Genomic DNA, 27,743 nt, shown 5'->3' on the forward strand with positions numbered 1-27,743 from the left:
TCATTACGTGAAAGCAGTACAGAAGAAAGGTTAGCCAGAAAAAAATTTACTTCTGCTGTTTGCTTGTTTTCTTCCGGAAGCGGCAGCGAGCGGACCCTCTGTCACTGTAAATAGATCCGTCCTCGTAATCTGCTCGACATAAACAAGGTCTAAAGTCAGAGCGCGGCAGCGGGCCGACCACAGGAGCACACCCGTTGTTTTGGCTCCGACTGATGCAGCTTAGGAAACACGGAGAAGTGCTACATGGGAAAAGGCGAAGACATGGAGAGAGAGAGTCTACACAGAATTACTGTGTAGCAGCTTGTAAAATGTTTAAAATAAAATGCGTTTCATTTCTATAGAGAAGTGCTCTCAAAGGCAATACATTAAATATCAGCATTTTTCAGAAAAATTAATATTCAGAGCAACGCCCTGACACTGAAACTAAGAAAATGAATGCATTCCTGTCTGAAGAAGGAGGGGGGGAAAAGAAACCCCCTGAAGTTTAACTTGTTAAATTTATCAGTCATGAGTTATCTGATTGAGCGGCTCAGTTTCCAAAACAGACTTCCCTTAAACGTTCCTCTCCTCTGTTCTCAAGCAGGGTAAGCAAAATTATAAATCAAGTCCAGTTTATGCTGCAGCATGCAGAGATTGAAGACTAGGCTGAACAAAATGATTAATGTCTGATGGGGTTCTGATTAAAAATAATAGGGACACTTGCTGTACAATAAAAGCCATTTGGTATTTCAGAACATCCTGTCCGCTCTCTCCACTTTCATTTATGTAATTTGTTTTGTAGATTGATAGCGGCAATAATTTAGTTGTTGTTTGTCTCTCTCTCTCTCTGAGAGCTGCCTTAAACTCAGCTCACATCTTCATCAAGATTACAGACAGAAGGGCAAAAGCCTCACTCTGCACTCAATTATCATAAAAAGTCAATAAAGAACAAGCAGGACACATGCGGTGCTGCAACTGTGGAGTGTTGATACCGGGGGAAAGTCCGAACTGTGCCGCGATGAAAGGACAAGCCGCTGAGGATCAACATGCATACAGCTGTTTTACGTCCTACCTGTAGCCCTCGCCTCCTCAGAATGCTCGACTCGTCCATGGCCCGGATCCTCGACTCAACATGCTTCCCTACCGGTGCATAACCAAGCCGCGCTGCCTCGCTCCAACCTACTGCTCTCTCCCGTCTCCTCTCCTCCCCTTCCTCAGGCAAAATCTGATTTTAGCAGCTGCTAAACACCTCCGTCTGAAGTTATCTGATTGGAGCGGCTCAGTCAGCTGACACCTCCTCTTGTTCCTCTCCTCTGTAACTTCAAGAATGAAAGAGGACAGACAGGAAGAGAGGAAGAGAGATGCAGAGAGAGAGAGAAACGCAGAAGACAGGCAGTTCTAATTTAGCATGGCTAGAGGAAGGGGATGAATAGGAGGTGCAGTGGTGGAGGGGGAAGCCCCAAGACTCATTTCTGTCACCAGCCACGCTTTTTTAGTCGCCCCTAATGACCATGACAAAGAAAAGATATCCTTCCCCAGCATTGTTTCTGCTCCAGATAAATAAAGCAATATTTTCTTATGGCTCTGTCAGTAATCTTTAATTTTCAACAGTCACAACTGAAATATTTTAAAATATAATTGGATTGAAATACAATAAAATAAAGTGCAAAAATCTATTAGAGAAGGCATGAACAACACTTTCATCAAGGGTAACATGCAGAGAACAAATATTAAACTTTAACTTTTAAGCGAACTGAGTAAAAACTCTAAAAATAAAACTCTAAACCTTGTTTGAAAAGTAATCTGTCCACCTTTAATTTTGTTCAGATTTTCTAATTTCCAGGTGTGCAGATTTGACAGCTCATTGGATTGACGCAGTGACTTTATCAGGCATACATGTTCAGTTGACGAGAACCAAACAGGGACGAGATTTAAAGCTGCAGTGGAGAGTTCTGAGAAAACCTTCCAGGAGAGCCTACCAAGAACTTGATAAATATTTTGTTTTCTTGTAACGTTAGGTCGTTCCTCCACCAAGATCAAGAGCTTTTGAAAAGATTGCTAATTGTTAATTTCAGATTCAATATTCAGAATAAACTATTTTAAAGCCTGGATCCATCCTGCTTTGCATCTAAGAGAAGGAAGAATCAAGAAATTTCTGAAGGCAAAAAGACTCAACCAGGTACACATCAGGAATACTTAAACTGGCTGCTGAATGTCTAATGGGGGTTGGTGTGGCTCAAAGACACGAATGCCTTACAGCAACGCAAGGGTAAAAGATTTACCTGACTAGAACGTAAAATTGTAAAAACTCAAATGCAGCGTTTTTAAAACAACTAAGAAATTGAGGAGTGAAACTGGAACCATCATTCCATTTGTCAGAAATAGTTGCAGAAAGCTGTTGAGGGAAAAAAAGATCTATTATTTCTCAGTGCTGTTGTATCTGAGAACTGCAGCCCACCTGGAGTACCAAGAAGTGCAACATGGTAAGTGCATGGTTACAGTGAGAAAAGCAGAAACCCACCAACCACTGAAAAGTACATTCAAGAGCAAAAAACAATAATCTAAAGTCAGATTTTTAAAAACTGTTATCAGGGATTTATGAAGGAACCGACAGACTCCATAAGTGAAATAAATGATCAAATTGCAAATTGAGTTATTTTACTTCAAGAAATTATTTAAAACAAGTGTCATGGAAACATATTTGTTCACTTACCAACATAATCGATCTGCACAGTAACAGTTGCCCAATAATTGTTCACATATATTCACCAGAAACGGGCAAAGTTTCACTTTTGTTGGAGTTATTTAGATTTAATTATATCTTAGAATGAAAGATTCTATAATAATAATAATAATAATAAAACGAATCGTCAAAACTATAAAGTCATTCAACTTTATCTAATAAGTCTGTACACAGGACATGCATCCAGTACTCCAAATCACCCAACCCGGAGGCATTGCCATAATGGATTCAACCAGCATAACCTGTTATATACACATAGATAACCGCATATCCAGTGTCAATTCCCAACAATTTCATGCCCTGCTGCAGATCCACAAGGCTGAGTTTTCAGGAGCCACAGACCTTCCCAGTAAATCTGCGTCTCCACACCATCCTGGGTTATTAGCACTTGTAAAATAAGTTGCTTCACTGTGCACTGGTGCCAGTCCTATCCTGCAATTTCACATTCTGTCTCAGTCTCTGTTTTCATTGCCCCAACCTCCTCCTTCACTCCCCTCCTCTACCCCCAGCCTCTCACTCATTTCCATTCACCGTGCTCCTGCTCTGTGAATATTAAGTGGGCCCCCTTCCTTTCGCCGACCAACCTCCAATGATTTCCCCTCTAGCGAGAACAGCAGCCGCCAGAACCGGTGTGCCGTGTTGTCTGGCAGGTGACCACCACATCAACTTTTCTCATTTCCAGTCGTGTTCGACAGGAAGCTGGAGGAGTGTCTTTGCAGATGGAGTGACGGCCATTTGTGCCGCTGCGCTAATAGGAGAGCAGAGGTCCGTTTTTTTGAATAAACCCCTGAAGGCCACAGAGACGAGGATTACAGTAGTCAACTTTTTCAGCTGTAACAATGCCTTCCAGATTACCTGAGGGGAACAAAAAAAATCCTGTTATGTTCAACAGGCAAGTCATGAGCTACAGCTCTGTTCAACTCACTGGCTGCTTGAAGGAACAATTAGAAAAAATCCACGTTGGGCTCAAAATAAGGATTATTAGCTACAGAAAGACAAGAGGAAGGGTCTTTTCTTTTTAAACTCCAAACAAGCACGATTCTCTACCATGATAATCTATAACAATATCAATGAATATGTCATTGATATTAAGACAGTTACTCGTTTAGTAATAATAATTACTGCTGTTCATTTACCACATAACTACTGCACAGATGTTCACAAACCTTTTTTCTCCCCAATTCGCTGAACGTTCATCAGAAACACTTCAAATTCAAATCCTCTTTTTATCTTTTCTACCAAACTAAACAGATGATCACTGAGCAATTATCCAACCCAGAACACCTGCAGTCATATTCAGTAAATTAAAAAATACATCCCGAGGAGTCTTGTTGTCATAACAATTAATAGTACTTTTTGAAAATAACCCACAAGTAGGTACTGAACATACTTTCCAGTAAAACCCACATTGTTTTTTAATAAAAAGGTTGTTTTATTGTTTGTTTTTTATTTACCTTGGTCTGATGTAATATTCTAATTAAAAATATGTTTTGTTTAGTTGTAAGTGAAGATTTCTAATTCTCATGTGTACTTAGTCCATAAAATGTGTTTCACTTGGTGATAGTTTCTAAAAGAAATGGGCTTTTCAATAATATTCTAATTCATCATAAAAAAAACCTCATCGACAGCTAATTATGTAGAGCATTAGTAATGTAAAAATGATTAATAATTAAATTAATGCACATGTAATAATGTTAAATGAAAACTACAAATAGTTGATCACTAAGACAGATGTATAGATTGAATTGTATAATAAAGTGATAACTTTTATTCTGAAGAGCTTCCGAGTCGGAAAAAAATGTGAGAGGTAAGTTATTCTGCTCTGAAATGACCAATGGTCATTTATCACAGATTTTACTTTGAGAGGCTTGGTCATTAACATGAAGCTACAGATGATGAGATCAGATTTTTATGGACAATTAATAAGTAGCCAATGATCTCTGATCATCACCGGTCAGCACATCATATCCACTCTTCCAGAGCAGAATCTGTGCATTGGTGTCATGTCTCTGACAAAAAATACCTGCAACATTTTCCACAAAATTACAAAAACTAAAAAAAAAAAAAAACAGAAAGAGTTTTGACAAAGTAAAATTGCTTTGAGTTTCTGGGCCAGCGTGACGGCTAGCCATCTGAGCTGCAACAGGGCACAAGGGAAACCTCAGGGAAACGTCTAGGTCTCCTGTTCTCCTGCCAATTGAGCAGCTCAGGTTGTTTCAACAGTGTTTGGAGAGAGAGAGAAAAAAAGGTAAAGTCAAAGCTGGCACTGAAAGCATGCAGAGAGTGCTGATTGAGTGACCTGCAGCCTCTGCTTTGATTGAGCTTATCAGACCAAAAGGTGACCTGCAGATGTAAGAACGGCAGAGGAGGAGGAACAACCTGCGAGGGAAACGTTAAGGGAAGAAAGAGTCAATTCCCTCCGTACAAAGCAGTAAAAACTGTATCAGCCAGAAGCCAAAGAAGAAAATCAAGGCATGATAAACCCTGCAGGGCCAACCTCCCCTGTGGATAGGGCCAATCTTTCTACCTTGACAACAAGCAAAAATATTGTAACCGAGAGCAACCAATAGCTGCAATGTGGTGCTCGTGGGTCCTCTCTATTTTCAATTTAAATAAACCGGTGTAGCAACTGTAAATGTTTGCATTAATTTGACAACTTAGGTCTTCATCAGTCCACTTGGGAAATCCAGCGTGTTCTCTCGTTATTCATGCGCATCGCTTTAAAGGAGCGGCCACACTGCAAAGAACGCTGCCACATTTGAATAGCACAAGAGACAAAATGATATCTCAGATGTAAGATGGCACAGAGGAGGAAACTACTTCATCTTAAGGGCGGTTTCAATTTACATCCATAAATGTTTACAGGTAAAAAAACCCCCGCCATGTTCATGTTTTGGGGAAGTATGACATCAATTTCCAAACATGGATAAACCCTGCACCAACCCCTGTGGATAGGGAAAGAAAGCAGAGCAGATGAAAGAATTACAATCTCTTAATGCACATATGTCAGAGTCAAGGTGCCCGGGTCCTCATCGAAGATTGTCAATTTAAATAAACCCCTGTAGAACTGAAATGTTTGCATTAATTTGACAACTTAGGTCTTCATCAGTCTGAAAAAATGCGTGTTCTCCCCCCGTTCGATCCTCGCTTTAAAGGAGCGCCACACTGCAAATCCACAGCCACATTTGCTAGCACAAGAGACAAAATGATATCTCAAACAGAGCAGATGGGTGGGGTGTCAGCTTCACTACACATCTCCCCCGTTCTTTACATCCCACGCAAATGTTTACAGGTAAATTTACGAAGGCTTGGGCGGTCCGCTGGGAAGACCAAACATCATTTAAAAAATCTCAATGAACATTGGAAAATACAAACCCTCGGCTAGCTAAATTATTTGGCCCTCCGTCCATTTGACTTTGACACCCCTGTCTTAATGTGATAAACAGGAATGTCTTTTCACAATGTTTGTCATAACTTAAAAATCTCTAACTAAATAAAACTCCGTGCAGCGACAAAGTAGATGCTCAGACGATGTGTTTTGTTTTGAAAAGTCATTCATTTTATATTTCCTACGCTTTCTTTGTCCCTCATCTACTTTATGGCTTTCATGAGGATGAATGTGAGGGCATAATGACCAGCATAAATAAAGAGAAATTAACAACATAGGCTCTGCTCAGTTAATGTGATACTAGCAAAAGAAGATATAAACATTAGTTTAAAGCTATGACCGGCCTTAAAAAAAAATAAATAAATAAAAGAAGAAAAATCAGTGAAAGATTAAAATCTTTCCACTGTCTTTAAAGAAGTCGCACTCTAGTCAGGCTTATAAAGTTGTGTTAATTTACATCTTATAGTCCAAATAGAGGAGGAGGTAGTTTAGCCTTGTGAGGGAAGAAGTAAATTAAAGTTCAGGAGTTCATTAGGCTGTAACAAGCGCCTGCTCCGCTCCCATCAATCGCACATCTCAGATTTGCACTTGACTCACCCTGCGGCTACAACAAGCGACAAAATGGAGCTGGAAGATTCTAAACAAAAGCTAAAAACGGGAGAAATTACACCAGTTGACCAATTCACCTAAAAACAGTATAATATGTTGAGTTCACTTAGAGCTCAGGCCTGGATCAGGCTCGGGGTGGATTGGACTTTTTAGATCCGATCTAAACTCTGGACTGTATGAGTGGTGGGATAGAGAGAGAAGGTGAAAGGTGAACTACTGTATAGGTGAAAAAGACAAACAGAAAAATCAGAGATGGACAGACTAGCAGATGAATAATTCAAACCAATGGGTTATGCTGACAGACGGTAAATGATTTGATGGATGAACAGGCAAACGGAAAAAGAGAACAATTGATTGTCCAACAGGTGGATGATGGACGAATAGACAGACTGACAGAGGACTGGATGGATCCAACTTTTAGAAAATGGAATATTAAAATGTGGGATTTTTTTTCTCCCCTCATTCAGATCAACAAACGGGAACAGAAACGATCAAAACGCCCGGAGGTCTGTAAAATGCTTTTTCCACCATTCTGGTCGACTGAACGGCGCTCATTAGCCAACTCAGGCCAACAAGCCAGGGAAACTCTGGAGCTACTGTTTCCTTCCTTTAAAACGAGTCTCGTATGTAAATACATTTATGTAATATACTTTGGTGCTAAAAGACTTCCACTTCATTTCTGGAGCTTGTTACAGCAGCTTCCAGTTACTAACTGGACATCTTGTCCTCCAAAATAAATTAATCTGTGTTTGATTATCAATCAAAGTAAAGCAAAGTACAAAAATTGTCCAGCACTCCACTGTAAGCCCAAAACCGCTGAATAAAAACAAGCAGATCAATCTTTAAGCTGCAATACGCCATCAGATAGTTTACACACCTCTAGAAAATATCTTCATCCACTAGTTTTATTTTCTTAACACTTGCTTATGGCATATCTTGTGTTTGCCTGTGTAAAGTGAAGGTATTTTTATTTTTTGTCTTTTCAACAAATTTCTGTGACCATCTTGATATCAGCAGAGGACATCACAGAGTGGCAATTACCAGGGAAAATGAGAGTCCACGAAGGCACAACATCAGGATTATGACAATCTTATCTCCATATCATGCCAGGAGTGAATTATTGATTTTCTGCCAGAGAGCATCACGGTCAAGAGGCCGGTGCCATGCCTGTGACAGAGCAATGAACACCCAGGGGCATGAAGGGAGAGCACAGAGGAGGTGAAAAGACAATAACGGCAGGCAACGGGACAGAGCAACGCAGGCAGAGGAGAAAGCTGAAACGGTATTAGAAATAGGGGAGAAAAACGCATTCAGATCCAAGTTTCACCATTTTGTTTATATTCTTAGTGCCTGATTTGGTACTTTTTGCATATTCCATGTTTCTACCTCCTATTTTTAGATGGTTGGATGTAACAACCATCTGTTTTAAAATCATGAGCCTCCATTTGAGGTTTGACTGCAAGTATTTTAATGATGTGATCCCACCATGTCCCTTACTCCCCCTGAGGTCTAACAGGAAGTCAGCTCGTGTCACCCACTATTTCCCTCCAGGCTAGGCCTGTCACACTTTCACAGGAACCTTTTTAAAGGGCAGCCAAATAAAACTAATAAGAAAAAAATTCCCTTTGTACAGCATTTTTCTTTGATGATTTAAGGGCCTCAACTAGTTAATTGCCCGATGTAAGGCCAAAACTGATGTTTCTACTGAGGAAAAGGCAATTTCATTTTTAGCTGCAATAATAAGAATGGAAATGAATCATCAGCCAAAGTGAAAATGGTTTCTGTTCGTCTTTCAATGAGGCGTACAAGGAGAAAAAAAAAAAGGAAATCTACTTGAGAGACTTTAAAACTTTAAAGGACATATTCAAAGAAACTTTTAGGCTGTGTGTGTCTTAGCAATTCAAAGACAATTTTTTTCTAAAAAAAAGGAAAAGATTCCTGGTGTGGTTTAAATGTATTATTCTCAAAATATTCAATAATAATAATAATAATAATAATAATAATAATAATAATAAAAAGTTTAGAAAAATAATTATTGGCTTTCAAATAAATAAATAAATCAGGGTGGTCCATTATAACCTAAACAAAACTCCCCAAAATCTAAAGTCTAGGTATGATAAATCTCTTAGGACCGGGATTTACAAGGAATTTTTGAAGAGGGATTCATTAGTAAAATATTTCACTCCAACAATATTGCTGAAAATTGTGATGAAGATCTTAAGATTGAAATTTAGGAGCTGTAGAGCCACAGAGATCTGAATTAGTTGCAGGGTTTATAGCATGGGAGCGGAAACACACATAACCAACAAATTACGTGTCCAAGCAGTTCTTTTGCGACTGCTTTATTGAAAACACTGAAACAATTGCAGTGCAATATATTGAGCAGCTCTATTTCTGAATATGCTGTAAGCATTGTTTGACTTGGCAGTCTCATGCTGTAATACAGCCTGGTGCTGGCAGCCCCTCCACTCAATCATTTTCAGTCACTAGATTGCTGAGCTTCCGAGTCTCATAACTATCAGTGTGACAGATGCTGTTGCGTCAGTGTAATTCACAGGCATCATCTCGGCTTAATTAGGGCCCCTGTTAATGATTGTGTTGCGATACGTTTTCAGAAAACCCATCTCCTCCCAAAACAGAAAAGCTCATTTTCAAACTGATGATCAAAACTCTAAGAAAAAGGAAAGGAACAGCAAACGTTTGCTATTAAGACGCTGAAGCATCTGTGGCTTTTGTTTTACTCGTCTTTCATAAGCTTGGTGGAAAGTAGTGGAAAATAGACCACCTCAAAGTAGCGCGTAACTGGACAAACAATAAATGATTTTCAAAGGCAGGCGAAAATATGTATAGGAGTCTAAAGCAGGCTTACAAAATAAAAGAAGATTGTAAGCTTTAAATGTTTTCACATGTTCAACCCATCTGAAAAATAATTCATCAATGAGACACCAAAGAGGATAAATGTAACTTTTGAGGAGCTGCAGAGGTCTACAGCTCAGGTTGAAAGAATTTGTTGACTATATGTAGTGCACTCTACAAACTTGGCCTTAGAACAGATAAATGTGTGGATGCGCCAAAACTTTCTCCAGCTGAACAGAAACAGAACTGAAGTTATTATGTTTGGACCTAAAGAGGAACGATCTAGAGTCAGTGCACAGCTTCAGTTATTACAACTAAAAATCAGCGATCAGGCCCAAAACCTGGGAGTAGTGATGGACTCTGACCTGAACATTCAGAGCCACATAAAGACAGTTACAAAGACGGCCTTCTATCACCTGAAGAACATTTCCAGGATTAAAGGACTAATGTCTCAGCCAGATCTACAGAAACTCATCCATGCGTTTATCTTCAGTCACATTGATTACTGTAACAGCGTCTTCACAGGTCTGTCCAACAAATCAATCAAACAGCTGCAGCTGATCCAGAATGCTGCTGCTTGTGTTCTAACTAAAACCAGGAAGATAGAGCACATAACACCAGTTTTAAAGTCTCTCCACTGGCTCCCTGTAGCTCAAAGAATAGACTTTAAAATACTGTTGTTAGTTTATAAATCACTGAATGGTTTAGCACCACAATACATTAAAGATTTGCTGCTGTTGTATCAACCTTCCAGACCTCTTAGGTCTTCTGGTTTTGGTTCTGCTCTGCATCCCCAGAACCAAACAAGGAGAAGCAGCATTCAGCATCTATGCACCAAAAATATGGAACAAACTTCTAGAAAACTGTAAAACAGCTGAAACACTGACTTCCTTTAAATCTCAACTAAAAACCCACTTGTTTAGAGTTGTATTTGAAATGTAATCAATTGCAAATTTAATGACGGAATCTGACTTGATGTTGTGTTTTTATTGTTGATTCTATGTTTCATTGTATTTTTGAGTTTGATTTGATGTAAAGCACTTTGAAATGCCTTGCTGCTGAAATGTGCTAGACAAATAAAGTTTGATTTGATTTGATTTGATTTTTGGGAATATGCAGGAAGAAAGTCATGTACTGCACAGAATAACTGTGGAAGAAAACCTGTTGGAGGCCACAAAAGACTTCTGACTGGGGCAACAGAGCAGCTACTCTAAAAACACAGCTAAAGCTACAATGGAAACTAGAATTTCTTACAACAACTCAAATTTGTATTAGCAAGGAAAAACCGAGTTGTTTTGGAGGTGAGCTATTTGAGAGGTTCTCGCAGTTTGTGCTCCATTATGTTTTCAACAAAAGAAAACTCAAAACAAAATTTTTAAATCTTGTGCATTTTCTTACACTTTAAATTTAGGTCCAATACAAAATAATAATTGTGTGCCATTTCAGCTCTGTAAAACAGTATATAAGCTTATCAAGAACAATGTGAGGTGTGAGTTTATATGGGTAAAATATGTGCAATTACATCACCCAAAATGCACATTAATGCAAGGTGTCAACAAAGTCTGTAAAGACCCAAATAAGCTCTAAAGTACAGTCAGGCTACAGAACATGTACAACAACAATCCTCTTACCAGAATCAAACAGAGGATGAACGTTCCTACATTTAGCCGCTTCCATTTTTACAGCTTTTACTTAATTACCAACATTAAAATGACTTAGAACAAATGCAACAACCAACCATTGCCGACTGATTCATGCGGGAACCTTTGGGAAAAAGAAAAACAACAACAACAAAAAAAAAAACAATACACTTTTCAATCACGTTTCAGCCTCGCCTTGGCAAGAGAAGGCAGAATGCATTTGGCCACGGGCTCTCATATCTCTCCTGCTGAGCTGTCCTTATCTGGTGAGCTGCGACCTTCCTGTGGCCGTTGTCAGATTAATCATCATCTAAGAGGATCAGTCAAGAAACACAATAAAACAAATCTCACAATTCTGGCAAAGTCAATGATGTTAGGGATTCTCTCAGGTTGTCGAGCTGCAAAACCCAAATTAAATCAATGCATGAGCCGCAGGACAATTACGTTACAGAGAATGATGTGATCACTCACACAGCAGGGCCAAAATAACCAAGGGGGCTTTATATTGTGCCTTGTACAAGAAAGGGAGCTCAACTACTTGAGGATTAAGGGAAAAAGCACCACCGCCCCCATGTGTACAGAAATATTTTACACACACTGAACCTCACTTTTTAATTCTGATAAACCTGATCAAATGTGACCTATACATATGAATATTTTGTTTGTGCAAACATCTAGCTATAAAGTTTTTTTTATGAATTCTGCAAATAAAACAAATATGTTCCTTACAGTTCAGGTCACAGTGGCTTTTCTCATGCTTACATCGAAGAGTCTGGGTGTCATGCCCACAGTTCTTCTAAAAGTGCCCTCAAACATACGTGTGGACACACAGACATGAGCTTCACATGCTTTATTGAATTAACCTTTTCTCAAAGTGATATAGAGCACAAACACGGGAATGACTCTCAGCCTAACGTCATCAGGCTGGCTTCTGAATTTGATTGCATCTCACTCCTCAGACAATAAGATCACGACAGCACACTGTGCGCCGCTGTGGGATGAGAGAGCAGACCACCAATACAATGAAGGTCATTTTTGTCCTGTGGTTAAAGGAAGGATGAAGTAATATGTCCAAAGGACTTCTTCAGTATGTTCTTTTAGATTTCTAGACATTTCGCCTTCATATTGCTAGTTTGAAAATAGTTCAGCAGCATGCAGCCGATCCAGAACGCTGCTGCTCACGTTCTCACTAAAACCGGGGAGATAAAGCACGTCACCCCAGTTTTAAAGTCCTTAAACTGGCTCCCTGTATCTCAGAGAATACAGTTTAAAATGTTTAGCACTGAACTAAACGTTTTAGCACCAAAATAAATTAAAGATCTGCTGTTGTTGCATCAACCTTCCAGACCTCTCTGGTCTGCTGGTTCTGGTCTACCCTAAGTCCCCAGAACCACAGAACCACAACCAAACATGGAGAAACAGAACTCAGTTTTTATGCTGCACTTCTGAGAAGTTCCTTTACATGAAGGCTAAAAATCCATTTGTTGGCTTTGATTAATAAGGGAAATGTAGATCAATTCTAGCCTGGATTACAACTTTTTATTACTTTGGTCTGTATTTCGCTACTATAATGTTACTTTTTTTTGTCTTCATGTGAAGCACTTTGAACTGCCTTGCTGCTGAAATGTGAAAAGCAAATAAACTTGAATTCACATTTTGAACCAGTCCGGTTAATGAGAAAGCCATGAACTAAACGTAGCATTTCCGGCCATTACGCCACAGGTCAGAAGCAATAAATAAAGCTAAAAATAAAATTTGGATCACAGAGGTTGTTCCCATTATACTGGATTGAAGGCACAGACCATACTGTACTTTATACTATGTACACCGAGCCTGGCTTAAAATAATTTTCTTATTTTTATTGGGTAAAATCACTCTGTTAAAAACTTTTGTCAAATAAATAGTGAAATATCCTATTATCCCATAAGTAGACTGTACAAACGCCTTTTGGGTAGGCTAAATATTATACATTTGAACCAAGGACCTAAAACAGAAAGAGTTTAGTCCGATCTAACCTCAAACAGTGAGAAAAAAAAGTTACAGGCGTCTTTCTGTTCGACTGCATGAATTTTATAATTACTAGCAATTTATGTGGAAGCTTTGGTGAAATATAGATTTTGATAATTGTTCCATATAAACAATTGCTGGTTTGTGAGATCACAATCTGCTCAAATTAAGCACAGTTTGGTTTGAAACCATGTAGCTGCACAGTGGCGCAGTTGGTAGAGCTGTTGCCTTACAGCAAGAAGGTCCTGGGTTCGATTCCCGGCCCGGGGTCTTTCTGCATGGAGTTTGCATGTTCTCCCTGTGCATGGTGGGTTCTCTCCGGGTTCTCCGGCTTCCTCTCACAGTCCAAAAACATGACTGTCAGGTTAATTGGTCTCTAAATTCTCACTAGGTGTGAGTGTGTGTGAATGGTTGTGTGTCCTGTATGTCTCTGTGTTGCCCTGTGACAGACTGGCGACCTGTCCAGGGTGAACCCCGCCTCTCGCCCAGAACGTAGCTGGAGAGGAACCAGCAACCCTCCTGACCCCATTAGGGACAAGGGTGAATAGAAAATGGATGGATGGCAGGATATTAAACCTGACCAGGAGCAGAAATAGTGATCACTCACTGTGCTAGAGGTAAGGGAAGGGTCTGACTTTCCAAGGTTCAGGGATCGCATGCGGACCAGATTAGAGGTCTCAGATGATGACTGTAGCATCGTCTGTGTCTGCTGAAGGCTGGGGTGCAGCAACAGGTACTTTCCTGCAAAGAAGAGAAAAAAAACACAGCAAAATATGATTCGGGGTCGTTTATTGTCAATTGCAAAACTGCGTAGAGATCCCGATTTTTTTGACACCTTATGGTTCTCGGAGAAGTACTGTAACCCTCAGTTTAGAAACCGCCAGATGAAATGCACAAAAATAAAACCTCTACAAAGAGCAAGCAGTTCACCAGGATTAACATTTTAGTTCTGTGTCGGTTTACTCGTACCACACAAGTCTTAAATTACAATGAGAGTTTAAACCCTGAATGCACCTTTTGTAGCTGTTTCAGCTTTCCTCGTCTATTCAAATGCCACCTGCAGTGAAAGAGACAGAAATCCTTCAACAGTTTCGCATTTCATAATAACCTTTATCAAGTACAGGTCAAAGGATGCCCTACGACATGAGAAAATCCCTGCTGTCAGCTCCTGTTAGGCACGTTTAGATAAACCCTCTTACTTTGTGCAAACAGGAAGTAAAACGGTTAAATTAGGCCAGGGGAGGGTAAGCTTATTAAGAGCTCACAACCTAAACTACATAATCCCACAATAGAGATATCCTAGTCCAAAAAGGAAAATAGGCATAAAAAAAAAACATTTGTTCACTCAATGTTACTTTTTAAAAAGCAGCATTTAATCAATTTCTGTGGCTTGCAGCTAGATGGCAGTAGAAGCTGTTTAGTCAATCCCATCCATTATCAAAGCCTCCTCTTATCACTGAGCTTCAGTACACCAAGATAAAAGATGGCAAACTGAAAATGACCTCAGCAAACAAATCACACCATAATTTGATGAATCACTGAGTCGCCATGAATACTTTTTATCAATCTGAACATTTTAGTTTTATTCTACTATCAGGGAAAAAAAAAAAAACAAGCTGCTGTTGGGGATGGGGAGTTTGTTTTTCCTCCAATGAGAAACTAACAAAACAAAGGAAGGGAGTCTGTGCTCTAAACTGCAAGAGGATATCTCCAGTTCATTCAGCCTGAGGGAAGTATCTATTTTTATCAGGTGATATGATGAGCTGCAGAAGGTGTGTTTGAAGTTCACTGTCCTGCTGGCAAGATTTATTAAATTACTGAACGCAGGGCTTGATTTACAGGTGGACTTTTAGTCCACAGCTTTCTCAGAAACGTTCAGGAAATATTTTCAAATGTCTGCAGATAAAATATTTGCAAGACAAGAGTGCGTGTCGGACTTGGAAAAAGAAGTTCCGCGCATTTGAAATTCGAATGCATATTTTAATGCTTCGTTAAGGCCAAAAGGTTGCTGGTTTGGGGTAATAATTCAGCTTAAACTTCGTCTGCAGCACTCAAACAAAATCAGCATCAATTGTAACACTGAAAAAAACCTTAAAGTAAATTCTGAAGCAGAGTCTCCCAGCATTTTTTTTTTTCTTTAACGGTGATCTTTGAGAGCTTAAAACCTTCTTTATTCTAGTCTGTGTGCATCGACCCTAAAGACTAACCAGTCCTCAGGCAGCCATTTCACATAGCTACCGTAGAAATAGTTTTTCTTTACTAGATATAGAAAAGTTTAGAAAAGTGTACATTGATTTGTAGGCATTTCTTGTCTTGTCTTTCCAAACCAAATATAGGGTTCTGCTGACTTTCCTTATCTGAGGAATGTCCAAGAAATACATCTTTAGGTGCATCAATAGGAACATTATTGCTGATTTTTTTGGGACAAGAATATATACTGTTTGAATATATACAAATTACAAATTTTGACGTAGGATGCAGATACCAGCAAAAGTTGTGTTTTCAGAGAGAGAGAAATAACATCAAATAAAAATAAACTAGAATAAAACATCAGCTGGAAGCAACTGTAAAAAGACAAGTAATTGACAGGCAAAATAAAGATAAATTGTCAATATGAAGGTTCATGGATTTTGAAGTTTTCATTGGATAAAATATTCTTTTAACCCATATTCTTATTCTTTTAAATCATATCTTCATAGCTTCAAGAAAATCATATCTTGAAGCTTTAATGTCATGTCAATAATGGCAAATGTAAGCAAAAAAAAAAAAAGTTTTGTTTTTGCTTACATTTGCCATTATTGACATGACATTAAAGCTTCAAGATATGATTTGGGGCTGAAAAAAAAAATCAAGTTGCCAAGTCATAAAACACTCAAATCTGAACTTAAACATAACTCTGGAATCATTGTCTGTTCTGTCTCATCTTCTTCAGTCTCTCTATGAGCAATGATTTAAATCCAGGAAAATTAAAGAGTGAACAGACAGGATGGGAAGGGAAAAGTGAGGCCTTCCCTTCCTTACCGGCAAATGTTTTCCCTCACGACGGGCCTTCACATCCCGACATAAAGGAAACCGTCACAAATAACTCAACACTTGGAAAGGTGTGTATCAGCACTTGCGGGTATATGGGTCAGGCTGGATTTCAAAATAGACATTTAAGAGAATGTCAGATCCCAACTTTGAGTTCATATTGGGAAAAAGCCATCTAAAATGTGTCTCCAATACGGCCATTTGCAACAAGTCAAGTAAGGGTGGTTCTCATTTCACTGATGTAACCCTTCAACCTTTAGGGAAATTAAGTCACAAAGCTCACAGTTTAGGTTTTTGCACAAAAAAAATAAATAAATAAATAAACAGTTGTTTTCCTCCTTTGACATCACACAGTCAGAATTACTTAATGTTTGCCGACCTTTCTGGTGAATAAGTGAATAATCCAGCTCTTTAATTTACACTTAGCCCTCAGTTTTGTGTCTGCTGGATGTGAAAATTGGCTTCAGAAGTCAAAAACATACCCAACAGAAATAAAAAACAGTCTATGATCAGAAGGAAAGACACTCATCATGCTTTATCTGCACAACTAAAGCCCACTATCTGGATTCAGGTTTGTTTATTTATCCTGCCTTTTTGTAGACCAGCCACTAAAGGTTAATGCATTTATTCAAAGCTGCACAGGTTTTAGTAACTGAAAGGTTACAATTTTCATCAGCAAGGTGAAGCTCTCTATAAACAGCTCAGAAATCAGGCTTTTAAAGCCACATTTTACACAGTGCTCTAATTTACTGCAGTACACAAACAAAGCAGGCAGACTGAACAAAGGAAACCTTTACTGGTTTGAGTCTTAAGGGAGAATTTATTTTTAAGACCAAAATCTTGGAACGAGAAGAAAAATTAAACTTGTGATCAGTTGTTTTTAATCCGACTGTCCACTTTGATTTGAAAGAAAATGCTGAATATGTTTGTGTATTCTGGTTGTTGTGACTTGGTGCATCAAGACCAAACGTAGATGTTTGATCTTAATCATCACTTTCCTGATTAAGTACAGACTGAATAAGTACTTTTTTTTTAAAAAAAGAATCAGTTTTTAACATTTATTGGACATCAAATGGTACAGATCTTCTTTTGGATTTTTTCACGATTATTGTCTAGTCTTGGGTGGGGAGTTTCCCCGTTTTACTTCAATTCCTTGCTAAACTTCTGCTTGCTTTGGAGAAAATAAAGATGCAAGAACAAAAGCCCAGCCAGTCGATTTTGTATTTTCTTTCTGTCCACACAGTCAGTGCCGGCTCCCTTCTTGCACACTAATCCACCATGATGAACAGCCTATTAGTGGTGCGGCCGCCCTCACCAACTCACCGAGGAGTCATTCGGCTCATTCACCGAGTTTGACATCACAAACAGAGCATGACAAACCAAACACACTAGAAAGCCATGAGGACATTAACAGTCCTGACGCTCCTGACAGACGGGAGTCCGCTCAGCAGCAAGGAGGCCAGAGAGAAATATTGGATAATATTAATACGAGAAGTACAAACCCGGGGGAGTTTTATACTTTTCAAATCTATGACCAAGTCACTTACTAGTTTAAGGTTTGTTTGTTTTTTTCCTCTAGTAACTTTCCAGTTTTCTAAAAGGCCATTTAAAACGGCAAACATAAAATTTGGTCTGTGCAAAAATTGTGTTTGTGCAAAAGGTTACATTGAAATGCTAATTTTACAGAGGAATTTTATTTATTTTTTTAAGGTGCATAGTGCATTTTTTATTATTATTTCCCATCAATGAGAATCAATAAGTGATATTGATAATGGAATCGATCTGGACGACAACACTAGCAGAAGACACTAGTCACCGTTTTTTTATTTTAATATTACTTTTTTTTTTTTTGCATGGCAGGATTTTGGTTGGCTGATAGAAAAGTATACACAATAAAAATTAGTACTATTTGTTTTCCCCATAATACAGCTCATTTTTATGAACCCTGTATCGCGCATCGTCTCGCCCTGTGAGCCGCTAGTTTTGACTGGCTCTCTGAATTACGTGTGACAGTCTTTAGACTGTACAGTGGAGCAAAAACAAAAAAAGAGAGACATAAACCAAAAACGATTACGCAGGCAGCTGAAACGAATAATAGCTACAGCTGGTTGAAAGGCAAAATCTTAAATAATGTTTGTTCTACGATAAGTCTATTTAATTAGCAACCCACAGATTGAATCCACCCTGCTCACTACCTGAATGTGGCCCTTTGAATAAGTTAAAAATAGAGGGAGAGAATCTTTTCATACTGAAACGCCACTGTGCTTAAGAACTAAATCAAACAAGGTGCTGTATAAAATATTTAATTCACACATTAAGTTTAATAAACAGGCTGTTAACCAATAATCATCTACTTCAGTTTAATGGGGTTGTTCTGGTAAAAGTCTTTGAGTTTTCCACAACTTCCCTCTGAGGCAACTTTTATATTCACATAGACGGAAAAACATTGAGCGACGTGTTGGAAAACCTGCGATTATTTTGTCTGAAGTGGCTCACTAGACTTGCCCGGCAAGTTTGAAAGCTGTCTCCTGTCCTCACCTAGGAAGGCCCCTGTGCATGTGAACAGATTTTCTTCAAGCCATTCTGAGCAACACGGTAGATTAAGAGAAAACTTTTCACAGGAGGATCCGCCAATCCTCTTTTTCCAAATATGTCCAATTATGTTAATCCACTGAACTTGTCAAATTTAAATATCGACTGAAAGTCCTTAAATTTCGCTCCTTCCTACTCAAACATATTTAAAGTCAAACTTGTTTTGTCTGGGGTGAAAAGACGTTGGCTATTTATTTCCATTAGCTAACAACCATGTTGGTCTGTAGGCAGAGATGTGGTTACCATTAGTGTAAAATCTTTCTCTGTGTATGATATTAACCATGACAAATCATTCTGAAGCTGCAGGAAGAATGATTAGTGAAGCCGGGTTACTGTCAGGAGGCAGCAGAAAAATGATCCAGATGAGCCTTCTTATTGTCTTTGTAGGATTAGTTACTGTAAACATGGGCTGTGCAGGAATCCACAAACAGTCCCTCCATGTGCTTTTGAAACCAAAATATGTCACACTTTTCTTATTTGTCATGCCAAAGCGATGAGTCATACTGGTGTTGTAAAATAAAAACAGAAAGACAAATCAGAAAGAGGGAACTACACATGTTAGATTACTTTAAATCCAAATCTGGTGGTAAAATGTAAAGAACGAACACAGACATGAAGAAATTACCTGTCAAGCCACCACCAAGACTTCTTCTACGAAGCTGTTTTCCATCCTCGTTGAGCTGCCGCTTGAATTTGAGAGCAGGACTTATTCCGTGGGTTAGCTCAGGAATACTGGACTTTCTCAGGAGTATCGGAGGTGGGTAGAGAATGTTGTCCAACTGCAGGCAAAGCAAGAAAAAGAGGGTAAGACTGGAAGGAAGATGCAACACAGCTGGACCCGAGACACCCTCGTAGAAGGAATGCCAGTTCTTCTTTAAACAATAATGATATCAGACTTTGTGACTGCAAGGATGCAAAAAGAAAAACAAAACCAAAGGAGCAACTACAGAAAAATCAGTTCCTAGAACGAATTGCATAATTTCAACTTGCAGGTTAAGCAGATGAGAATACGCTTCAGTGTGTGGAGACTGAGAAGACCTCAGTTATATACAAGAAGAAAAGATTTCTATAATATGGCGACACAGGTATGCAGTGCATTCAGGCTGCTAAGTAGTGAGAGAGAGCAAGACATTGGGAAAGCCAAGTTTCTTTGTTTTATGATTGAGCTGCTGACCTTGGTCATGAAAGACGATGAGTTTGGAAATATTGGAAGTGCTGGGAAGTGTCAGAGTTAAGGTAGTAACCAGGCTGTTGTTAAAACAGGGTCGGTCACTTTCATTTGCAAGATTTATCATTTTTCATACAAAAACTGGATATATTCAGTCTGGTGCTTTGGTCCCAACTAACTTTCTTATGTATTGTTTGGAAGACAATTGAGTTTACAGAGACTTTATAATTCATTTTATTTGTTGTTTTGATTATTTTGTTTATTTTAAATATCTTAAGTTTGTTAGACTTTGAAGTTTATTGATCTTTGAAAATATGTTCTTGGATTATTATGCAATTACCATAAAAATGATATCAAATCAAAAATTGTATTGTTCATCACAATAACTTTTGGGACAATTTATCGTCCAGTAAATCCAGGAAAATGCCTTTTTAATTATTCTAATATGGCTAATCGCTAAACCAAATTATTGTTGATTAATACACGAGACGCAACATTGCCTCTTCTTCAGCAAAATATACAAACGAGAGGCAATTTTCTTGCTTGACAAAAATGGAAAACCAGTTATGTCAAAATCCAATTTTAAAACTGAAAACCTCGTTGTCGGAGGCATCTAGTAAACAACAGCTACAGGAATAAACTGATTACATATTCCATTCTTCAGCATTGTCTCTTGTAGCCCTATTGTGCTCCTTGAAGAGGACACTGTTAAGCTCAGACAACATAACAAAGCGCAATGGGGAGGAAGAGGCCCTCCCTGAGAATACAAAGATACACAGAGGTGAGAGCAGTGTGTGGAAGGAAATGCCCTCTGCTTTCCCCAAGGGATAATTCATGATCCAAGCTCTCCTAGGACAAATACAAGCAAACCTTTGTAGCAAGAGCAACAGCAATAAACACTCAATGTGTCCTTTCTTCTTGGTTGTTATATAAAATTTACAATTTAAGATGCTAAGAAATGTATATAAGCTCTGCACAATGTTTATGCATATGTTGCATAAGTTACTGAACAGAATAGTTCAGTAAGTACTCAAAATATTTTGTTCTTGGTTATGTATGCACATGTTTCTCTGTCCTAGTGATTTGGTTTTTATCACTATGAAACCTGTGAAATAATAGAAAAAACATAGCAAAACTAAGTAAAAATATTCAATTCTTTCCAATTTATTCATATAGCCCCAATTCGCAAGAAATGTCATTGTAATACACAGCAAAAAGTAATTTCAGTCCAATCATACACATGCATTCCAAATGATTCATCCAGTCATCCATTTTCTGTTCAGCCTTGTCCCTAATGGGCTCAGGAGGGTTGCTGGTTCCTCTCCAGCTATGTTCCAGGTGAGAGGCGGGTCACCCTGGACAGGTCGCCAGTCTGTCACAGGGCAACACAGAGACATACAGGACACACAACCATTCACACACACACACACACACACACACCTAGGGAGAATTTAGAGAAACCAATTAACCTGACAGTCATGTTTTTGGACTGTGGGAGGAAGCCGGAGAACCCGGAGAGAACCCACCATGCACAGGGAGAACATGCAAAGACCCCGGGCCGGGAATCGAACCCAGGACCTTCTTGTTGCAAGGCAACAGCTCTACCAGCTGCACCACTGTGCAGCCCATTCCAAATGATTCAAGTTACCAAATATTTCAGTCAAGTTCAGTAAATTGGTAAAATATATATATATATAAAATAAAAATAACTTTTCAATGTAAGAAAATTCAAGAGACTGCATCTTGTCAATGATTATTTAGTACGTAAAGTAAAAACTTAATCGCAGAAGAAGGAGGATATTTAGTTGTTGGCAGCATTATCTCAGTCAATGCAGAAAGTAACACAGTTACAACCATCCCTCATTCCTATTGGCAAGCCACAAAAATTTAGACTTGCCAATGGGGATGAGCAATGTTGTTTTGTTAATGCAAGAGATAAAAAAGTTAGCAAGATAATTAGATATTTCATAATATAAAGGTTCGCAAACCTCAATGATTGATATAATTGAAATTATTATTTCTGCTATTCATGGGGGCAATAAACACTGTGCCCATGTTTCAAAATATGACTGGTTGGAATCATTGAGTAACATTTAGCAACACAGTTGCACTTTTTAACAGCTTAATGGAAACATTTTAGTTGGTGAAAGTTTAGACCATGGGAACCATTTTTGTTTTTTTAACAAAACAAAATGCTACATGAAACAAATTTGCTTATATTTCTTGAAAGGAAATCTGCTACACGATATTTTTAAAGAAAGAAAAATATTTTTATTTTTGTTGTTCGGTCTTAAAAACCAAGGAAATAATCAAACTTTCACGCAAAAGGAATGAACTTTTGCACATCAGAATGTGCAATAAGGGTCACCGATACACTAGTCAACACAAAACTACGAGCATGATCACTTCCAGTGATGAAAAAGCCACTGCAAGCAAACAATGACAAGAAAGTGAGAACATTCCTATTGCGCTGCATTGCCTGTAAACGGGAGAAAAGACGACCACAACTTGATCTGCCAGTGACGTCAAAATCATCACAGCAAACATATACCTCTATGAAACTAAAAAGGTTGATATTCCTTAATTATTTTCAAAGTATAGCATTAATTAGCTCCAAGATTTTAGAATGTTCAAATGAAAGACGAACTCATAAAGTTCACAAGTGTAGATTCCTCAAATAAAAATACCTGATGCAAAATAAATGCATGTCAACTGATGCAACTACCAAAACTACTGTATTAAAGTGATGCACCCTGACTTCGATACTGCACTGCAGCAAGTGCAGCCAAATGGAAACAAACAGCACTGCACACCCACCAGCTTAATATTTAGAAAATAAACAGCGCTGGGGCAGAAGATGAACCGCTCAGATAACATCCTCTAGCGCAACACTAGCATCTACCAGGAGCATTCTTAATATATTTAAATCACATCCATGCATATTCAGCATATCATACATGAAACATGTTTAGCCACAGGTTTCACCAAATAACAGTGAACCAAAAAATATGTGTTTATCAGGCTACAGGAAAAGCTTGTGTTGTTTGTGTTTACAGCAAACAGTGATTTCCTGTCAGAGATCTTCTGCAGAGCAAGAAAATAAACTTTGGGTTTTATTTCAAGATTGAGAGGCAGCTTCAAATTTTGATTGGGTTGTCAAAACAATCAAGGTGTTTCTTTTTTAATTATGGCTGCTAATAGTTTGAGTGACTCACTCAATCAGCCCTGGATCTCCAAGCTAAAAATAAATCTCTTGCTTGTCTAAAGTTTGCATCAGTTGCTACTGGAAGCTATTGGCTTTTCAATAAGTGAGACATTTAGGTCAAGGCAACCAAAAGACCTATCTTATGACAAAATAAGCAGAGAATCCTACATCTCAGATGGAAAATGTTCTGTACAAATTTGCTTCTTAATAAATTCTCTAGAAATAAATGGACACAAGCAAACCCAAACCACAGTTGATGTTAATTTAAATGTTTCCCCTTCCCTGTCTAGCAAAGAAAACCCAGAGGTGGAGGAATGGAACCAAAATTTATCCTGTTAGCAGATGGTGCAACAGTGTCCAGGTGTTCAAAGACAAACATATTCAGATTATTAAAAAAAACAAAAAAAAAACTGAGCCCAGGAACTTATGTAACATTATAGCAAACACACAACCACCAAACCCTGTAAGCAGCTTTCAGGTATGTGGCGAGACAAACATGGGTATAAGCCGTATTGGTCTGCGCCAGGAAATTCAAGAAGGGCTATTCTGAAATGCACTCATACAAGTCTGACCATGACGTAAGGCGATCTATGACCCGAAGGACGACGCAGAGATGGGGATCTCAGTCAGATGTCCTGTATGTCTCAGCTTCCCGTGCTGCTTTCAAATTTTCTCTTGACTGCCTACCACTGTGGCTTAAAAAAGAAAAAACCAGGACTTCTTCTTATCTCAAAGGTTGTCAGTGCACATATTTAAGGTTTGTTCAGTACTACGCAAAAATGTCTGCATCCCTGGAACTTTCCCACATCTTTTTGTGTTCCAATCACAAACTTAAATGCATTTTCATTAAATCCAACCAGCGTGGGGTATTTTATGACGAATGGCTTTAAGTATCGAGAGAGAGTTTTACTTTACAGTGAAGAAAATTCTAATGAAATACACCGGAGTCTTTGGCTGTAACATGACAAAATGTAATAAAGTCGGGGGCATTTGAATACATTTGCAAAGCACTGTAAAACACCTACTTACAGAAAAGACAATAAGAGCAGTCATTTTTTCCTTCACTGGAGAATACAACCAGACATTGTTACAAAAGTACTATATTTAGCTACTAAAAAAATATATATACAGCACAATCACCATAAAACTAGTTTAGATGGGTATAATTTGTGATCTTTGCTTTTATTTTTTATAATGACCATGATAAAAATGCGAGCCAGTAGATCTGCAGAGGCTGCCAAAGCTACATGAGTCCAAGTGATTTCTGCATTAGCTAAGCTGTAATTACAGGCCACTCATGCCAGCCATGAATCACCGAGATAATCAGTAAATTCATGCTTCCCCCTCTATACATATCAGCATTTAAGAGGCTAACACAGCAGCATAATAGTGCGATATCGTTCCATTCAAAACATCTGCGTTGATTTAAGAGTGGGTGTCAGCCTTTTAAATGCCTATTTGATTACACGGAAAGCCCTGAAGTCAAGCCGGTCCCAGTTCACTTTCTGTGTCCACAGCAAATAGCACGCTGGTTTCAGTTTTGGCAGCAGCCGCTGGCCTTTCACCCACCATTCCTCTCTATTTGCGGCGGGGTCGCACGGAGCTCCTGAGTGCAGCACCTTTCCTCCCTCTCTCACCGTATCCTCGTTTCCACCCTGAGCCTGATTCACAGTGGACAATATCAACAGGGTTTTTGTTACCAAAGCAGAGAGCAAACCGCTAAACACAAGGCGAGCTGCTCAACACAGACTGACTGTACGCAGACTAAAAAATGAGAAAATATCTTGTTTAAGTCTGATGTCACGTAGCTGTGTTTGGGAATACGGACAAATACTTTCAATAACAAATTATGCCCAGAGGGAAACTAATCCTAACATAGTGTGTTTAAAGGAAATTCAATGTAGCACACAACTCATCAGTGAGAAAAAAAAAAAAAAAATCCCCCATTTTTCTTTGATAAGTAAATATATGAGTAGTGTGGTGTGTCACCACTTCCTCTGAGCAAACACTTAACACAAGTACTAATCTTGCCATATATTCTCAATTGGGTTTGACGAGGCCTTTTAAACCAGTGGTAGGTCTGGTTGTATGTTAAGGGTTATTGACCTGCTGGAAGGTGAACCTCAACAAGTGTTTTGCAGTTTCAACCTTCTTTCTTCCCAGATTCACTTACATTTATGCTGATTTTCACATCTAATCTTTTCTAATCGCTCTAATCTTCTGTTTTATCAGCTGTGCAGAATGAAGAAAATGTCACTGCAGCATGATGCTGCCACAACTTAAAGGGCTTTCCCACCAACATAGTGTGGAACCTGTTCCAGTTTCCAGACATGAACTTGAACCAGTGCCACATGTCTCCACTGGAAACGAGGGAAAAGCAGCTTACTTTTTTAGATCATATTTCTAACATATTCCAGTTTGTTCATGCTAATGAACAACCTACAGATTCCAGAGTTACTAATGGAGTACCACAAGGTTCAGTCCTTGGGCCAGTTATTTTTTCATTACATCATTACAGTTTTTATCGGAATAAAACATAGCAAATTGTTGAGCTGATGGAAAATTAACTGCTTAGTCATTTACTCTGCTTGGCATTAAATTATCTCTGATGATAAAGTCAATTACCTTGGTGTTATCTTTAACCAGGACATCAAAATTCCTATACTAAAACATGTTTGCAGGACTTTCTTTCACCTTTGTGCTATTGCCAAAATTTTAAATATCCTGTCCCAGAGCAATGCAGAAAAACGAGTCTATGCATTTGCTGCTTCAAGGCTGAACTATTGCAGTTATTTCAATCATGAATTATTTAAAAATAGAAATAGAAAACAATAGTCACACGAGAGAAGGAAAATATTTTTTTAACCTCAACTTCTCTACATTGGCTCTCTGTGTTAAAAGCCTGAATATAGTTTCCAACTATTCTTCCTGCTTATGAAAAGCTCTCAATAGTTAAGCTCCATCAAATATTACATACCATTGGTTTTCAACAGACCCATTTAATCTCAGACTGATGGTTCTTAAAGTTTCTAAAGTGGAACCTTTTCCTTATTAAGCTCCTCTTTAGCTCCCAGTTTTAGTCTGAGGCAAACACTCTTGTCTACATTTAGGACAAGCAGGCCTAAAACATTCCTTTTTGATAAGCTTCGACTTTGAATGCTTAACTACATGTATAGCTGTAGCGCTTTGGGCTTTTCTTCTGGGGAACATGCAGACCACTCTTTATCATTTGCTGTCCCTTCAGCTGTAACTTTATTTTTCACCTGGCATTCTGTTTCAAGTGACACCTTCATGGAGAAGTCAAGTTTTTCCTACAAATAACCTTTTCAATAAAACAAAGTTTACTTGACTCCTTCTGCTGTGTTTTCGAGTTTCTGTTCCGTCTTCTCGAACTCCCAGAAAGGGGGACAGGACGCGACCGACTGTCTGCCGTCGCTACACGTCCATTCAGAAAAGGGTGCAACGTTTCCATGGATAGAAAACTTTTATCCAACCAAGTGCCCTGAGACAACATTTGATATGATTTGGAACTACATAAACTGATTTAAAATGTCTACTGGAAATATTTGGACATTTCAGAAACACAATTTTACTACAAACTGCATTCTGATGACTAGATCTTTAGTGAAATGAGAAAAAAAACTGTTTAAAAAAAAACTGCATTAAAAATATATGGCCCCTTAGGTTATCATTGCTTTATAGATGAAGGGTGAATCGTCCAAACTTGACAGAAAAGCAGCAAGCTGCAGAAAGCAGAACAAGCGTTAAGCACAGACTGTAAGCCTGTATTTGCATTTTACCAGCCAAGATTCAAGATTACCGAAGTTAAATACCCTAAAGGTGGGAAAAACACTGGGTGCTAAGGAGTGAAACGTCTTTTGTACGCAACACTAACAAACTGACAGAGCAGGAAGAAGGAAAAAAACAACAGTATTTCACCACACGGACAAGATTAGACAAATATTTCCCAAGGCTGAGGAATTAATACTTTAGTAGTTCAAGCCAATAAAAACGTTGCAGTATCGACACACTCAATGCCAAAGCTGTACCACCAGGCTGAGGAATGAAAGCAACACACGTAGGAGGAGTTTTAATAGTTTTAACCATCAAACTCAACGTTTCGAATAAAATGTTTTAATATACAACAGCGTGACGTGAATGTGTAAACCTTGGAAACTGTTCTGCAAATGTGTAACTTTCAGACATCCTCATTCAGCAGGACATCGTCTCTTTTTGAGAAGGCATTGTGGTGACATGTTGCTCATTTTCCCGGAGATTGATGAAGGGGACTTTTTAAAGGGGGAACAATTTGCTGTTAGAAACTTTCATCGGTTGCTAAGGCCCAATATTCTCAGGTTTACAGTGAAACAGGAAGAGAGACCCCATACATCAAGGCAAGTTTCACCTGCTTCCAGTCAGTGCCGTCCTGATTCACTCTTTGCTCTCCCGGCCATTGTTTCTTCATCACTTCCTTCTGAGAATAACACAAGTTCTTGATAATGAATCATTTCTAGAGAACAGCTTTC

General features: G+C 38.6%; 1 protein-coding gene across 5 annotated transcripts in view; it reads right to left on the minus strand.

Moving 5' to 3' along the window:
• Nucleotides 1-27,743, minus strand: part of mast4 (microtubule associated serine/threonine kinase family member 4) — a 101,809-nt gene that overhangs the window by 60,401 nt on the left and 13,665 nt on the right. For 4 of the 5 annotated variants that reach the window (XM_044095847.1, XM_044095845.1, XM_044095844.1 and 1 more), the window contains exons 2-3: nucleotides 19,470-19,623; nucleotides 13,830-13,963 (exon numbers count right to left, since the gene is read on the minus strand). In XM_044095847.1, coding sequence (XP_043951782.1) covers nucleotides 13,830-13,963; nucleotides 19,470-19,623 — 288 coding nt within the window. Of the gene's footprint in view, nucleotides 1-1,051; nucleotides 1,148-13,829; nucleotides 13,964-19,469; nucleotides 19,624-27,743 lie in introns of those variants that run through there. The other variant, XM_044095850.1, reaches the window with a different exon arrangement.

Source organism: Gambusia affinis, linkage group LG17 (genome assembly GCF_019740435.1).
Source record: "Gambusia affinis linkage group LG17, SWU_Gaff_1.0, whole genome shotgun sequence".
Taxonomy (NCBI): Eukaryota; Metazoa; Chordata; class Actinopteri; order Cyprinodontiformes; family Poeciliidae; genus Gambusia; species Gambusia affinis.